This window comes from Phoca vitulina, unplaced genomic scaffold (assembly GCF_004348235.1).
Source record: "Phoca vitulina isolate PV1807 unplaced genomic scaffold, GSC_HSeal_1.0 scaffold90, whole genome shotgun sequence".
Lineage (NCBI taxonomy): Eukaryota > Metazoa > Chordata > Mammalia > Carnivora > Phocidae > Phoca > Phoca vitulina.
Genome location: NW_022589793.1, coordinates 3,282,138 through 3,297,317, shown reverse-complemented (window position 1 = coordinate 3,297,317; position 15,180 = coordinate 3,282,138). Strand labels below are relative to the sequence as shown.

At 48.3% G+C, this 15,180-nt stretch overlaps 1 protein-coding gene across 8 annotated transcripts in view; it reads left to right on the top strand.

Annotated features, from left to right (window-relative positions):
- Positions 1-15,180, top strand: part of ARHGAP17 (Rho GTPase activating protein 17) — a 54,136-nt gene that overhangs the window by 30,186 nt on the left and 8,770 nt on the right. For 7 of the 8 annotated variants that reach the window (XR_004298327.1, XR_004298328.1, XM_032396237.1 and 4 more), the window contains 6 exons: positions 530-643; positions 2,003-2,094; positions 3,806-3,962; positions 5,931-6,161; positions 8,432-8,595; positions 13,650-14,270. Coding sequence is in view for 6 of the 8 variants with exons in the window: in XM_032396237.1 (XP_032252128.1) it covers positions 530-643; positions 2,003-2,094; positions 3,806-3,962; positions 5,931-6,161; positions 8,432-8,595; positions 13,650-14,270 (1,379 nt within the window). In the remaining 2 variants the exon portion in view is untranslated. The remainder of the gene's footprint in view (positions 1-529; positions 644-2,002; positions 2,095-3,805; positions 3,963-5,930; positions 6,162-8,431; positions 8,596-13,649; positions 14,271-15,180) is intronic. The other variant, XM_032396238.1, reaches the window with a different exon arrangement.

The window sequence follows — 15,180 nt, the reverse complement described above, 5'->3', positions numbered from 1 at the left end:
CTGTACGGATATATTTTATTAAATCAGCCCCCTATTAATAGATAGTGGGGTTATTCTTAATTTTTTGTTTTTATACTGCTGTGCTTGTATAGGAGAGACTATAACTATATGATCAATTGGAGATTTTCATAATTACCACATAAAATATTTTCCAATACAGTTTCCTTTAAGCAATGTCCCTCTGCTTGTATTTTTTTATGTTTGTATTAAAACATATCGAGCCCACTGTTAATCAGATTGTAGTTTACTGAGGGGTTGATAGATAGGGCATAAAGGAGAAACGGGTTGGAAATACACAGCAGATAGGGATTGAATTGTGGGGGTTTTCTTGTGAGCTGTTTTCCTCTTCCAACCCCTAACAGAGTCTGTTGTCTGAAACAGAGAGCACAGGACTTTGTAAGATACAGAACCTGAGCCAGATTCTGATTCAGCGCCACTCTGCACTTAGCACCTGAGCAACCTGGGACTGAGCACTGGGGCGGGAGGATGCTGTTCCTGCAAATATTTTCCTTTCTCTTTTCTCCCGCAGGTATTTAATCAAGTTCCTTGCAAAGCTTGCTCAGACCAGCGACGTCAATAAAATGACTCCCAGCAACATTGCAATTGTGTTAGGCCCTAACTTATTATGGGCCAAAACTGAAGGGTAAGTGACCTTTCCCCATCTCACGGTATTTTAATCTCCCCTTTGCACCGCAGGGGGACAGACCCCCATTCCAGGGTAAGATACACTTCCAGAGTTGCGCTTCTGAACCTGGTCTTTCCACGTAGCCGACATTCTCGGAACACTGCTGTGAGCTGGGTCCCATCCCAGATGCTGGTCACACGCACAGTCCTCAGAGGGCCCCGCTCTTGGGCAGTCAGGCAGATGAATGGCCGTGGCACTGTGACAGAGCCCCACACACATGTCCGTGCACGTGGGGGTGCTGCCATAGACATTATAAAGTACGACGGCCACAGTACTTACCGAAGGAACACGGCTCAAGCTGAGAAGTGCAGGGAGAGCCCTGCAGAAGAAAAGGCGCTTGGGTTGTACTTGGATGGATGAATAGCTCCCTGCAGGTGCGACCCCAATAAGCAAAGGCAGTGTGGGCATGAAAGGGACTGGTTGCTAATTTGGAGGTGGGGGTGGTGTCACATGGTCTTGTATAACCTGAGCGCAGGGGCCAGGAGACTGTGCCAGAGGATTATGAAGCCAGAGCCAGGTTCTGAACGGCCTCATATCTCGCTGAGGTGTTGGAACTTATTTTGGGTCATCAGTGGTTGGGGAGGCATCAAGGTTTCTAAGCTTGATCAGACTGCATTTAAAAAGATAATTTGGGGGCACCTGGGTGGCTCAGTCATTTAAGCATCGGCCTTCGGCTCAGGTCATGATCCGGGGGTCCTGGGATCGAGTCCCACGTTGGGGTCCCTGCTCAGCGGGGAGTCTGCTTCTCCCTCTCCCTCTGCCCCTCACCCCACTCATGTGCTCTCTCTCTCTCAAATAAATAAATAAAATCTGTTCCAAACCAACTTAAAATCAGCATTTGGACACACCATTGTTCACCAGCTCACTTGCTGTTAACACAGTGCATGCAGACTAAAGAGTGACAGCTGAGTCGGGGTGATTTTCCTCCTGGGGCATCACCGCCACATGCTGAGGCCAGAGCCCCGTGGATCTGGTTTTTGCATTTGTGCTTAAATATTTTCTTGTTTTAAAGTAATTCAATTGGGGGTGCCTGGGTGGCGCAGTCGGTTAGGCATCGGACTCTTGGTTTTGGCTCAGGTCATGATCTCCAGGTCCTGGGATCGAGCCCCGCCTTGGGCTCCATGCTCGGCAAGGAGTCTGCTTGAGATTCTCTCTCCCTCTGCCCTTCCCACTCGTGCTCTCTCTCTCTCTAAAATAAATAAATAAATATATTTTTTTTAAATAACAAAATAAAGTAATTAAATTGCTCTGACACAACCTGCAGAAATTAGAGGCTGCCCGGGGGAAGCGGTCTAACTTTGTGAATGTCCTTCGCAGAACGCTGGCTGAAATGGCAGCGGCCACCTCGGTCCACGTGGTTGCAGTCATCGAGCCCATCATCCAGCACGCCGACTGGTTCTTCCCTGAAGGTAACGTACCTTTTCAATTTCACAGACCACCCAAGCAGAACAATAACGGTATAAAAAATTCTTTAAAGAAGAAAATGCTTCAGTAGCCCCTTCGTGAGGATGTGATTGGTTTCATCTTTGACATATTGGCGTCCACATTATTTTGTATTTCGCTTTGTTTCCCTTCACCCTGGAGTTGTCCACTCAGCCAGTGTGTACTGAATACCCATTGACACCATATGTCTGCCGCTGAGATGTGCAGTCTTCCCTGGAGGACCCTGGCCCTTGGAGAAGGCCACATAAACAGATATCATCGTACGTGGCGAGTTAGAAGGAAGGGCAGATGGCTTGACAAACTCAGATGTTGGGCACAAAGAACCAGGACTGCTTTATAGAAGAGGTGACACTGAATGTGCAGTTTTCTGCTTGGAAAACAGCTTTTTGTTTCTGTAGGCAGAGAGCTATGTCTTTGTAAAGGTGGAAGATGAAGCCGGATAGGTTGACTGGAGCCATTTTGTGAAGGTGGGAGTTGGCCGTGTCAGAGAAAGAGGATTTCAGCCGACAGGTGATAGGTTTCCAGACTACGTTTGTTGTAGTCCTGGGGTTCTCAGAGATTCCATGACCCCCTTCGGGGGCATTGGTAGGGCAAGCTTTGAGAGTCCAGACCTGTGGCCCTGCTGTCCCCTCCCCTGGAGTGTGAGCTCCATGACCCCAGGGCAAGCTCGTTTCTCCTTTCCCAGGGTCCCCTCATCATCGAGAATCATACCTCACTCGTGTAGATTCTCAACAAGTACGTGATGCATGAATGAATACCGGCATTTTGCCCAAGATTTCTTTGGGAAAACAAGTCTTAGAAAAACTGCTATAGGCATTATGGAGTTGGTGTTGCCTTTTACTTGTATTTTATATCAAACTGTAAATACCTTTCATTTTTTTTTAGTAATCCATGCTATTGTTCTCTTCCATATTCCCTGATTTTTTTTTTTTAAAGAAGAAGGCAGAGGAATTGTGTAACTTATATTCTGAATCACACCCCCTCCTTATCTCTAGTTTCCTCATTTTACCTCCCCCTGGTGTGGCAAACCATTCTTGAAAAGATGAGGGGGCAGGGAGTTGCACCTATGAAACAGGGAGGGCTGATGGGAGTTTTAAAGCCTCATGCACCCGTATGCTCTACACCTCATGTGCAGGCAGACCTCACTTTATGGCGCTTCCTAGATGCTGCAGTATTTTACAAGTTGAAGGTTGGTGGCAACCCTGCCTTGAGCGTGTCCTTTGGTGCCATTTTTTCCGATAGCATTTGCTCATTTCATGTCTCTGTCCCATTTTGGTAATTCTTGCAGTATTTCAAACTTTTTCTTTCTTATTATATTGGTTATAGTGATCTGTGATCGGTGATTACAACTCGCTGAAAACTCAGATGATGGTTAGCAATTTCTTAGCAACAAAGTATTTTTTAATTAAGGTATGTGCCTTGTGTTTGTAGACATACTGCTATGACACATGGCCGCATAGTATAAACATAACTTTTATGTGCACTGGGGAACCAGAAGAGTCATTTGACTTGCTTTATTGTGATAATTCATTTTATTGGGATGTTCACTTCATCGCGATACTTGCTTCATCGCGATACTCGCTTCATCGCGATACTCGCCTTATTGCAGTGGTCTGCCCCCAAACCTACCTTATCTCTGAGGTGTGCCTGCACGCTTGTTTCTTTGTCTCCTTGCAGAGGTGGAATTTAACGTATCGGAAGCATTCGTCCCTCTCGTCACCCCGAATTCCAATCACTCATCTCACACTGGAAATGACTCTGACTCAGGGACCCTCGAGAGGAAGCGGCCTGCCAGCATGGCGGTCATGGAAGGGGACTTGGTGAAGAAGGAGAGGTGTGTTTAGAGCTGTTCACTTTCCTCCAACAGCAGATGTCATGTAGAAGAATTCCTAAACCCTTGGGATCTGGTACTGCGTCAGTGGACCTGTAGTACGAGAGTGGCCCACGGCGCGCCCCTGACTGTCAGGTCCCAATATTTCGGGAATTCTGCTCTAGTTCATTCCAAACATTAACGTGACCACAAGGCAGCTCTGTAGCTTGTCAGTACACATTGTTCCATATGCATCCGAGCTTCACTTGGTCTGTGGTAAGCATCATACTCATGCTACAAAGCCACCTAAACGTACTTGATGAGGGGGGAAGGGAGAGAAAAAGCAGGGGGACGTTAGGTATTGTGGACAGATGGGAGAATAACCCACCTCTCACAGTGAGTTGTCGGATTTGGTTTTCAAAGAGACACATTTTGGGTGTGACTTGGCCCCTCAGCGGAAGCCAGCCGCTGACTCCGATGCTCAGCTGGAGATACTCCCGTATTTGGACTTAGTGAGAGACGCAGGTCTCCCATCCAAGTACTAACCAGGCCCGACCCTGCTTAGCTTCCGAGATCAGACGAGATCGGGCGCGTTCAGGGTGGTATGGCCGTAGATGAGACGCAGGTCTCTATACTGTGCTCCACGGGCGATTTTAGTGGGATTTTCTTTTTTTTTTTCTTTTAAATGTTTTATTTATTTATTCATGAGAGTCAGAGAGACAGAGGCAGAGGCAGAGGGAGAAGCAGGCTCCCCACCTAGCAGGGAGCCCGAAGCGGGACTCAATCCCAGGACCCTGGGATCATGACCTGAGCCAAAGGCAGACGCTTAACCATCTGAGCCACCCAGGCGCCCTTTTAGTGGGATTTTCAAAACTTAATAAGGCTGTCTGTGACTTACGCCCTCAGAAGCCAACCTGTTCAGTCCGTACGAGGAAATGCCACTGTGCTCACCCACAAGGCCACGTCAGAGAGGCCTGCGGAGTAACGTGCTTTTCGCGCACACACGGAATAATATCACTGGACGTGGTTTTACAACTAAACAACAAGCTCTTCTTTTCATTGCCCGATCTTATAGTGAGCTCTGATTTTTTTGTTTCCTTTTGCTTTGTTGTTGTTTTTTAATCCATAGCAAAGGCCCATGCTTTACTTTCCGTCTGTCCCTCTGAAACCCACATTTCTTACGGGCAGAAGTTTTACTTCTCTGAAGCCCCGATCACACATTAGGTCCTGCTTCCTGATGACACACTGGCCACCGCACAGTTAGCCTTCACGTATTTGAAGTCACGAAATGCAGCATCCTGGCCCTGGTGGGCACGCAGGAAACGATTCTCGGTTATCTCCCGGGGTGGATTCTCCCCACCAGCTGACCCGGCACACGCGAGCTCAGGGAGCCACATGTCTCTGTTTTTCAAACTGAAAAGCTTGAGAGTGCATCCATCAGTCGGCTTACGTGAAAAGTGAATCTTCCTCCTCCCCATCCTCCAACCACCGTCTCCTTCCCGAAAGCAATGATATTTTTCCGGGGTCACGAATCCTCTCAGATACATTCTTTGCATCTGCCCACACCAGTGCTCGTACAGCTCAGCTGTAGAGGCAGGGCGGTGTGACATCCCGACGCTGCCCGCAGCCTCCACCCCGTCCCCCGCACGCACAGACGCAAGGCGGCCATTGGGTGGTAGGCAGGTAGGCGCGCTAACGCGATGTCACCCACTCAGGACGAGGCCTGCCTGTGTGCTTTCAGCCATTCACACCCGAATTGAGAAAGGACATTGATCAGTACCAGGTCTGTTGGTTTGCTCAGGTGGAAAGCCAGGTTGAGCTGCTTGCCTTGGTAACAGCAGCGACCATTCGTCTGGTCCTCGCCGCCTCACTGCATGCTGGGCAACTCGGGTGGCTCGCCCCGTGCGCGGGTTTTAACACGTGCGGAACAGTGGACTTCTGTCTCTATAGTTGGCTTGCATGCTGTGTTGACTGTTTCTTCTTTCTGTGTAGCTTTGGTGTGAAGCTTATGGACTTCCAGGCCCACCGGCGGGGTGGCACTCTAACTAGAAAGCACATATCCCCAGCTTTCCAGCCGCCACTCCCGCCCGCAGATGGCAGCACCTTGGCTCCTGCAGGCCCAGAGCCCCCTCCCCAGAGCTCTAGGGCTGAAAGCAGCGCAGGGGGTGGGACGGTCCCCTCCTCTGCGGGCACACTGGAGCAGGGGCCAAGCCCAGGCGACAGGTAAGAAGGCCGGCTTCTGCTGGCAGCGGGTGCTCAGTGCCCCAGCCTTCTTGCAGGCGCTGGCCTGTAGGTGTGGCCTCCATGCCCACAGAATCGCTCAGCAGGGAGTGAACCAGATCTGCCTTCACTCTTCTGGTTGGCAAAGGATGGGAGAAAAGACTGCAAATTGCTTGCTTCCTTTCCTGTTTTCCAAAAGAAGCAACGTTTGTTTGCATTCTTTACCATACTGCTTCGGTGCTGGAAGCCAACAGGCAGCTAGCAGTACTATAAAGCTCTTCTCCCTGTTTGATGTGCACTCAGTGTTCATTTACCATTTGCTTTTGTCATCTTCTACACTAAGTAGTTAACACTTGAATGTAGCAAGTTACTTAGTTAGAGTATTCCTGGTATTCATTCACTCACCCATCCACCCATCTACCCACCCATCCACCCACCCATCCACCCACCCATCCATCTGTCTGTCTGTCCATCCCATCCACCCACCCATCCATCCGTCCATACATCCATCCATCCACCCGCCCGTCCATCCATCCATCCGTCCATCCGTCCAATCAGATCCTGAATAACTGAGTGCCGGATGCAGTACACAATTGGTGGACTGAGACCTCCCCCACCTGTAGCTTTCAGTCTTACAGGCAAATTGATAGGTGAATACAAGGTAGAAAATATGATAGACTTTCTTAAAAGGCTCTTTTGTTGCTTAACCTTTTGATTAGCTGTCTGGAGTGGGGTACAAATATATAGCAACTTTAAGGAAGAGTACTTTTGAACTTGAGATTTTCCTCTACTCTGCATGAATTCACTTCTCCACCGGAGCCTACTTCAGGTGCTATGTCAGACAGTTCAGGACTAGAAGCTGCTGTGACAGATGAGCCCCTCTACAGAGTATGTGCTACGATTTTTCTTGTCCTTTCTCTACCATGGCCATCTATAAAGCACTAGATAACCACATATAAAGTAAAATAAATGCATAGAACAAGGATCCAGCTTCTCCAGATGGGGAGGGAGTGCCTGGTGGGATGTGAGGCTAGCTGCTTAGGAGATAAAAATCTCATTCCAGCCTCACAGCTGCATTCGGACTGCTCTGTATATTCCTGAGTTCCTTTTGACTCACAGAATTTGCAGAAGTTCACGTTTTGGTTAAAAATCACGAAGGCTTCCACCTCCCAAGGCTTCCTAGGCACATTATAACTCCGTGTTGTCTCGTCGAAACTGATGCTCCACACATGTCTTTGTTTGGGCTTTTAATTTTTTTTTTGTTTGAGGGGGAAAAAAAAAGTATTTGCAGACTCACACATTTTCATTTACCTGTAGCCTTCAGGTTGCTTAATCAGGCTAAATACATTAAGACAATAATTAGGATGCCCTGCAGAAGGACAAATGGAGTGTCAGTCCTCAATTTGCTTTTGTTCTTTGTGCCCTGTGGGTATTTTGTGTACTTTCACGAATGGTGTTCACACTTTAGTGACCCTGACAAGATGCAGCTGTAAAGCTTAGTATACAAAGTTCTGAGCCAGGAATCGGCCCGAGTTCTGATCTCTGTCCACCCTGCTGCTAACCAGCTCCGGGCTGTGAGCCATCATTGAGTCTCAGGGTTACTCTTTCCTCGAGTCCAAATGATTGATAATAACCTAGCACTGTATAATTTACAGTGTTAGTATCTTGCCACAGCTTTTGCTTTGTTTTGTACACTGCGTGTGTCAAATCTCGTTCTTTTGAAGTCTGAAAGCCCTTTCATGTTTTTTAATACTGCCCAATTGAAGTACAAGCAAACTAGAAATTTCTTTTTTTTTTTAAAGATTTTATTTATTTATTTGACAGAGAGAGACACAGCGAGAGAGGGAACACAAGCAGGGGGAGAGGGAGAGGGAGAAGCAGACTCCCTGCTGAGCAGGGAGCCCGATGCGGGACTCGATCCCAGGACCCTGGGATCATGACCTGAGCCGAAGGCAGACGCTTAACGACTGAGCCACCCAGGCGCCCCTCAAACTAGAAATTTCTTATTGGTAGCTGTGAAATAGTGTCTCTCGTGATATTCAAGTGACAGAGTAGCTGGAAGACAATTGAGGCAGTGAATCTCCTAAAGTAGCCCTGTGTGGCCACAAATAAATAGTGGGTTTGCAGACCCAGTGTGAATTGTTGAAAATTCCCGATCACCTCCTTGCCTGCCGAGGTGAAAACTCTGGGTGGAATCTGGTATTTTGATAGCATGTTGACTAGCTTTCTCACGGGGAATGCCTGACATCGAACTTGACTTCTGCTCTCCGTAGTCCACCAAAACCCAAGGACTCTGCACCTGCCCCTGCCCCAGGGAGAAATGGCAGTCAGATGGCCAGTGGCCAGAACCAGGCGCAGACGGCGGCCGGCTCCCATCAGCTCTCCGTTGGCCCGGGGCACAATTCTGCTGGCCCTAGCCCGCACACTCTGCGACGAGGTAAGTAGCCACCTTTACTCCTTCCCCTTAGGGAGGGATGTGCAGACTTCCTTGGGTTAGCACAGGGATTCACGTTGCAAGGCTTTCTGACAGAGCATCTCCATGTCTGTTTTAAAATGGCAAGCAGAGGGGAACCTGCTGGCTTCGTCGAAGGAGCACGCGACGCTTGATCTTAGAGTCTCAAGTTCAAGCCCCACATTGGGTGTAGAGATTACTTTAAAAAAAAAAAAAACTTCAAAAAAAATGGCAAGCAGAAAAATCAGTCGTTTAAGAGCAAAATCATTAAAAGGAAATGAAATAATAGAGAGCAGAAAAGCAGGCATTTAAGAATATGTTTAAGCCACAAAGCCTAACAAACGAAAAGTTTTTTCTTGGAAACAACGCTCCCAGTTTTCCAGGAGTCTGGTATTCCAAGCCGTCCCTCTGCTTGGAAGCCACTGTAGCCTCTGTCGTAACCAGGCTCTACGGGTCTGCAAGCCGCTGTAACCTCTAGATTGAGGTCAGGGCTTTCTGGGTCCTGAGTGCTGTATGATCTGAATGGTTCCCACCCATATCCCTACCGTCCTCCACCCAGCAGTTAGGGGGGTTGCTCTAAAACACAGCAGATCGTGTCTTCTCTCCGTTGAAACTGTCCCTCCGATGGCTTCTGTGCAGACCTCCCCTGTGGGGCCGGTGTGGTCCGGCCTGCCTTTGGGCCCCACACTTAACCACACCCCCTCTCTCACCAAGCTTCAGCGGTGCTGGTCTGCTCTCTGCTCCTGGGATGCACTAAGCTCATTCCCTCTTTTTTTCTTTTTTTTAAGATTTTATTTATTTATTTGTCAGAGAGAGCACAAGCAGGGGGAGTAACAGGCAGAGGGAGAAGGAGAAACAGGCTCCCCACTGAGCAGGGAGCCCAACGTGGGGCTTGATCCCAGGACCTGGAGATCATGACCTGAGCTGAAGGCAGACGCTTAACAAACTGAGCCACCCAGGTGTCCCTCATTCCCTCTTTAGAACTTCTGCGTTCCATTTTTTCTCTTCTGGAACATTCTGACCCACAACATCTTCTTGTGGTTCTTCTTTTTTTTTTTTTTTTTTAATTTTACTGGGGTCAGAAGACCTACAATGAGATCTACCCTCTTAAATCTCTAAGAGTACTACAGGCACAGTGTGGTGCAGCAGACTCTAGAACTTACTCATCCTGCATAATTGAAACTTGATGTCTGTTGCTTTGCAGCTGTCCATTAGCCCCTCCCCAGTACTCTCTCTCTAGCCCTGGCAACCACCATTCCACTCTGTGGGTTTGACTGCTTTAGATACTTGATATAAGTGCAATCACGCAGTATTTGTCTTATTGTGACTGCCTTATGTCACTTAGCGTAATGTCCTCTAGCTTCATCCACGATGTTGTATATGGCAGGATATCCTTTTTTAAGGCTAAATAATACTCCGTTGCCCGTATATCCCACTTTTTTTTTTAAAGATTTTATTTTTTTGACAGAGAGAGACACAGCAAGAGAGGGAACACAAGCAGGGGGAGTGGGAGAGGGAGAAGCAGGCTTCCCGAGGATCAGGGAGCCTGATGTGGGGCTCGATCCCAGGACCCTGGGATCATGACCTGAGCCGAAGGCAAACGCTTAATGACTGAGCCACCCAGGTGACCCCATTTTTTTTTAATCCAATTATCCGTCGATGGACATTTAGGCTGTTTCTACATCTTGGCTATTGTGAATAATGCTGCAGGGACCACAGGAATGCAAATATCTTTTTGAGATCCTGATTTCAGTTCTTTTGGCTAAATACCGAGAGGTGGGTTTGCTGGATCATATGGTAGTTCTATTTTTAGTTTTTTGAGGAACCTCTATACTGTTTTCCATAATGACTGCACCAATTTACATTCCCACCAACAGTGCACAAGGGTTGCATTTTCTCTACATCTTCGCCAACACTTGTTGTCTTTGGGGGTTTTGTTAATAGTAGCCATTCTGACGGGGTGAGGTGATGTCTCACTGTGGTTTTGATTTGCATTTCCCTGACGATGAGTGATGTTGAGCATCTTTTCCTGTGCCTGTTGGCCATCTGGATGACTTCTTTGGAGAAAAGTCTATTCAAGTGTTTAGCCCATTTTAAAATCAGGTTATTAGTTGTTTTGCTATTGAGTTGTAGGTGTTCTTACATATTTTGGAAATTAACCCCTTATCAGATAGATGGTTTGCAACTGTTTTCTCCAATTCTGTGGGTTACCTCTTCATCTGTCAATCGTTCCCTTTGCTGTGCAGAAGCTTTGTAGTTTGATGTGGACCCATACATCCATTCTTCTGTTGCCTGTGCTTTCGGTGCCATATCCAGGAAACCATTGACAATTCCGATGTCATGAAGCCTTCCCCTCTGTATTTTCTTCAAGGAGTTTGACATTTTCAGGTCTTATGTTTAAGTCTTTTTTTTTTTTTAAAGATTTTATTTATTTATCTGAGAGGGAGCGAGCAAGAGAGAGCGCGCGCATGAGCAGGGGGAAGGGGCAGAGGGAGAAGCAGACTCCCCGCTGAGCAGAGAGCCTGATGTGGGACCGGATCCTGGAACTCCCGGATCATGACCTGAGCCAAAGGCAGACGCTTAACCGACTGAGCCACCCAGGCGCCCCTCTTATGTTTAAATCTTTAATCCATTTTGAGTTGACTTTTGCTCATGGTATAAGATAAGGGTCCAGTTTTATTCTGCCTGTGGACGTCCGCTTTTCCCAACACTACCCATTGAAGAAACCGTCCTTTCCTCATTGTATATCCTCAGTGCCCTGTCGAAGATCAGCTGGCCGTATATGCGTGGAATTTTTATAAGTTACAGGCAAGGAGGCAAAGTCAGGGACACTGCTTGGTTACAGCCCCCACCTGGTCCTTCTTAAGGTGATCCTCTCTCCTGAGCCACCATCATCGTCATCTGTACCCCAGCTGATCCCGGAGGGTAATTAGGTCTTCTCTTCCTGGCTTCTGGGTATAACCCTGCTTCCAGGTTGAGGCCCTCCTTATGGCCACCTTAGGGGTCTTTCCTGCTTCCTCAAACCACGGATCACAGGACGAGTGTGATCCTTCAGCCCACGCTCAGCCTCCCCAGACGTTCACAGGTGGTCTTGGACAAGGTCCACCATTCTCCCATGACCCCGGCACCCGACTCTCCTGCCTCCTCTCCTAATTCCCTCGGCATCCTTTCCTGCCAGGAATGGTCTTTCATCCAGTGGGAATTTACAATTAATATCGCTCAGAATAGAAAGCTAGACATTTTTCTTTTTAAGTTGCTTATGGTAACCAGAGAATGGCTACTATTCCAGAGTCCTTCCTTTGTCGGTTGGTTGGTTGTTTCTTTAGGAAAAGGTCTTCCAAGGTCCAGGGTCAAAGTTCTAGGCCAGCAGAGCAGAGCAGACTTTATACCCTTTTCATTCCTGAATTCTGAGCCCTGTGAGCAGGGAGCCAGGCAGTGTAGGAAGGAGGAAGGGGATGAAAAAGAGTTCAAGGAGTCCATAGAGCATGGTTGTGAGCCTCTGTTCTGCCAGTTATTAGCTGTGTGATCTTTTGCAAATACTTGATTCCTCTGAGCGTCGGTTTTCTCCACCATGAAATGGGTATGACAATGCCTGTCTTACAGGGAGCTAATGGGACTTATATGAGACTTAAATGGGACTTCAATTTATGTAGGGGGCCTAACTTGTGTGCTGGTGATGTGGGGTAAATGATCCTCCTTAATTTCCCTATCGCTTTTGGGGAAGATTAGTAGGATCTCAGTACAATTTGAAAAATACTAACGTCTCTCCTTTCCACCCACCTCTCCCAGCCCAAAACCTGATCTCCAGACCCATTGTTTTCCATTTCTCCTTCCTCAGTACAAATTCTGCACCCAAGCCCTCTTAGTGACACTGATCTCAACTGGTATGAGAAGGATGGTGATGCCCTTCAACTCTCCTTAGAGAAATCTAGCTAAGGCAACTCTTCCAGACTTACTTGTACTTCTATCCAGAGCATATCTGTTAATTCAAATGATTCTGGAATTGGTAGAATTCCTGTTATTTAAAAAAAACAAAACAAAAAACTAAGCCTTCTAAGAGAAGCCGGCTTAGGGCAAGGGGCCATGGTGCATGTATAGGCAGATCAGTCATGCTTGGGGGTCACCCTCTTCTAGCTGTTCTTGCTTCTCCCTGATTCTTCCCAGGCTCTCAGATCACGCGGGAAGGACACTGACAAGTGGGCAGCTCAGTGGGCTTAGAGCAGCGATTCCGTGTAGGGAGGCGGCCCACCCCGTTCACTGAGTTCTCTTCATATTGAACTTTTCAAACGACAGGTCTTGGGGTACCTGGCTGGCTCTGTGTGTAGAGCATACAACTCTTGATCTCGGGGTCGTGAGTTCAAACCCCACATCGGGTATAGAGATCAGTAAAAATTTTTTAAATTAAAAAATAAACAGCAGGTCTTTAAAGGTCCCTATGTGTATAAGGTACTTTTTCTTTTTACCATAAACTTCTTGTTTGGGAATAATTTTAGATTTCCAGAGAAGTGGCAGAGGCAGTGTGGGTTGTCCCCATATGCCCCTCACCCACTTCTCCAACTATTAACGTCCCAGGTCCCCAGGGTGCGTTTATCGCAGCCCAGAAACCAACCCCACTGCTTTACTATGGACAAAACTCCGTATTTTGTTCAGATTTCACCAGTTCCACCAACGTCCATATTCTGTCCCAGGCTCGCTCCCATCCAGGAGACCACGGCGCATGCAGCCACCTCATCTCCTGAGTCTCCTCTGGGCCGTGACAGTTTCTGTCCTCCCTTGTGTTTTCGCGGCCTTGATGGCTTGGGGGAGGGCCGGTCAGGCATTTTGAAGGACGTCCTCAATTCGAGTTTGTCACCTGCTGTTCTCCTGGTTAGACTTGGGCCTGGGGGCTTGGGGGAGGGAGACCACAGAGTGAAGTGCCCTCCCACTTGCATCCTTGCACGGGGCGCTTGGGATCCGCCGTGGTGAGGTTCACCTGATAAAGGCGGTGTTGGCTCTCGCCGTGCTGTTCTTACTGAAAGATGTTTTCCCCCTTTGTGCAGCTGTTAAAAAACCTGCTCCTGCACCCCCGAAACCAGGAAACCCACCTCCTGGCCACCCCGGGGGCCAGAGCTCTCCAGGAACATCTCCGCACCCACCCAGCCTGTCACCAAAGCCAACCACCCGCAGCCCTTCTCCTCCCGCCCAGCACGCGGGCCAGGCCCCCGGCCAGCCCTGCACCACCTCGCAGCCCTCTGCGCCCCGGAGGTACTCCAGCAGCCTGTGCCCGATACAAGCCCCCAGTCACCCGCCGCCGCAGCCCCCGACGCAGGCCGCGCTGCTGGGGCACAGCAGACCCAGTAGCCAGGGCCCGCCCGCCCCCGTGGCACTGCCCAGTGAGCCTGGACTTGAGCAGCCGCCTCACACCCCTCCCCAGACTCCAACGCCCCCCAGGACTCCACCTTTAGGAAAACAGAACCCCAGCCTGCCAGCTTCTCAGACCCAGGTGGTGAGTAACCCTGAGACGGCGCAGCCACACACCGGAACCTTACCGAGACCGAGACCAGTACCAAAGCCGAGGAACCGGCCCAGTGTGCCTCCACCCCCACATCCTCCTGGCGCCCACTCGGCTGGGGACGGCACCCTCACCAACGCAGCTCCCACTGCTTCCAAAATAGTAACGGGTAAGTGAGAAACCGGCTCAGACCTTTCCCCCCATCCATGCTACATTGCTTCTGGACTCCCCTTTCAGTTTAGGCCTTGGTTTTCAGCAGGGGGCAGCAAACTATCCCCACTGGCCAGATCCGGCCCATAGCCCATTTTTATAAATAAAGTTTTATTGGGACACAGCCACTCTAATTTGTTTACATACTGTCTTTGGCTGCTTTTGTGCTAACGTAACAGTGGTATAGTCCTATCAGAGAGTATTTGGCTCACAGAGCCTAAAAATATTTACTACCTGGCCCTTGAAGTTAGCTGGCCTCTGATTTATAGTTTCATATGTGTTTAAGACCTATCTACCTTTACCTTCTTCTAAGTATAATGACCTAATGCAGGTGGAAGGTGTTGTACAACATGAGCATGAAATTCATCTCTTAGCGAATTCCTCATTAAGATACTTATTTTCCTTCTAAAGCTAAAAATGTTCATAGTAAGTGAAGCATTTCAGGTATAACTTTAAAAAAACGTGATCTGTGCCCATTTGGATGCTCCGGGAAGAGAAGTCTTGGGGCGTGATCACATCAGAGCGTGAGCCTCAAGTGGTGAGGGAGGGGAAGGATCAAGAATTTCCCATAATTCCTGTGGAAACCTGTTTCGGGTGGTGGTGATTATAGATTTCAGTGGGCTACCTAATGGGGTGGTTTTTTGTTTTGTTTTTTACAGGTAGTCTAGAACATGATCATTTTATTTAATTATTATTTCTTTAAAAAGTTCTACCCCAAGGGCTCTAATACACTATTTGATTTAAGGATGGGGTGGATGGGGGTTTTTAATGTGTTTTTAAAAATGGCACTTAGGAGCTTTGAATCACAACAGCTTAGTTTTAAATTTCCTACGTGGAGCTAGTTTGTATCGCACAACTTCTCTGCTGAA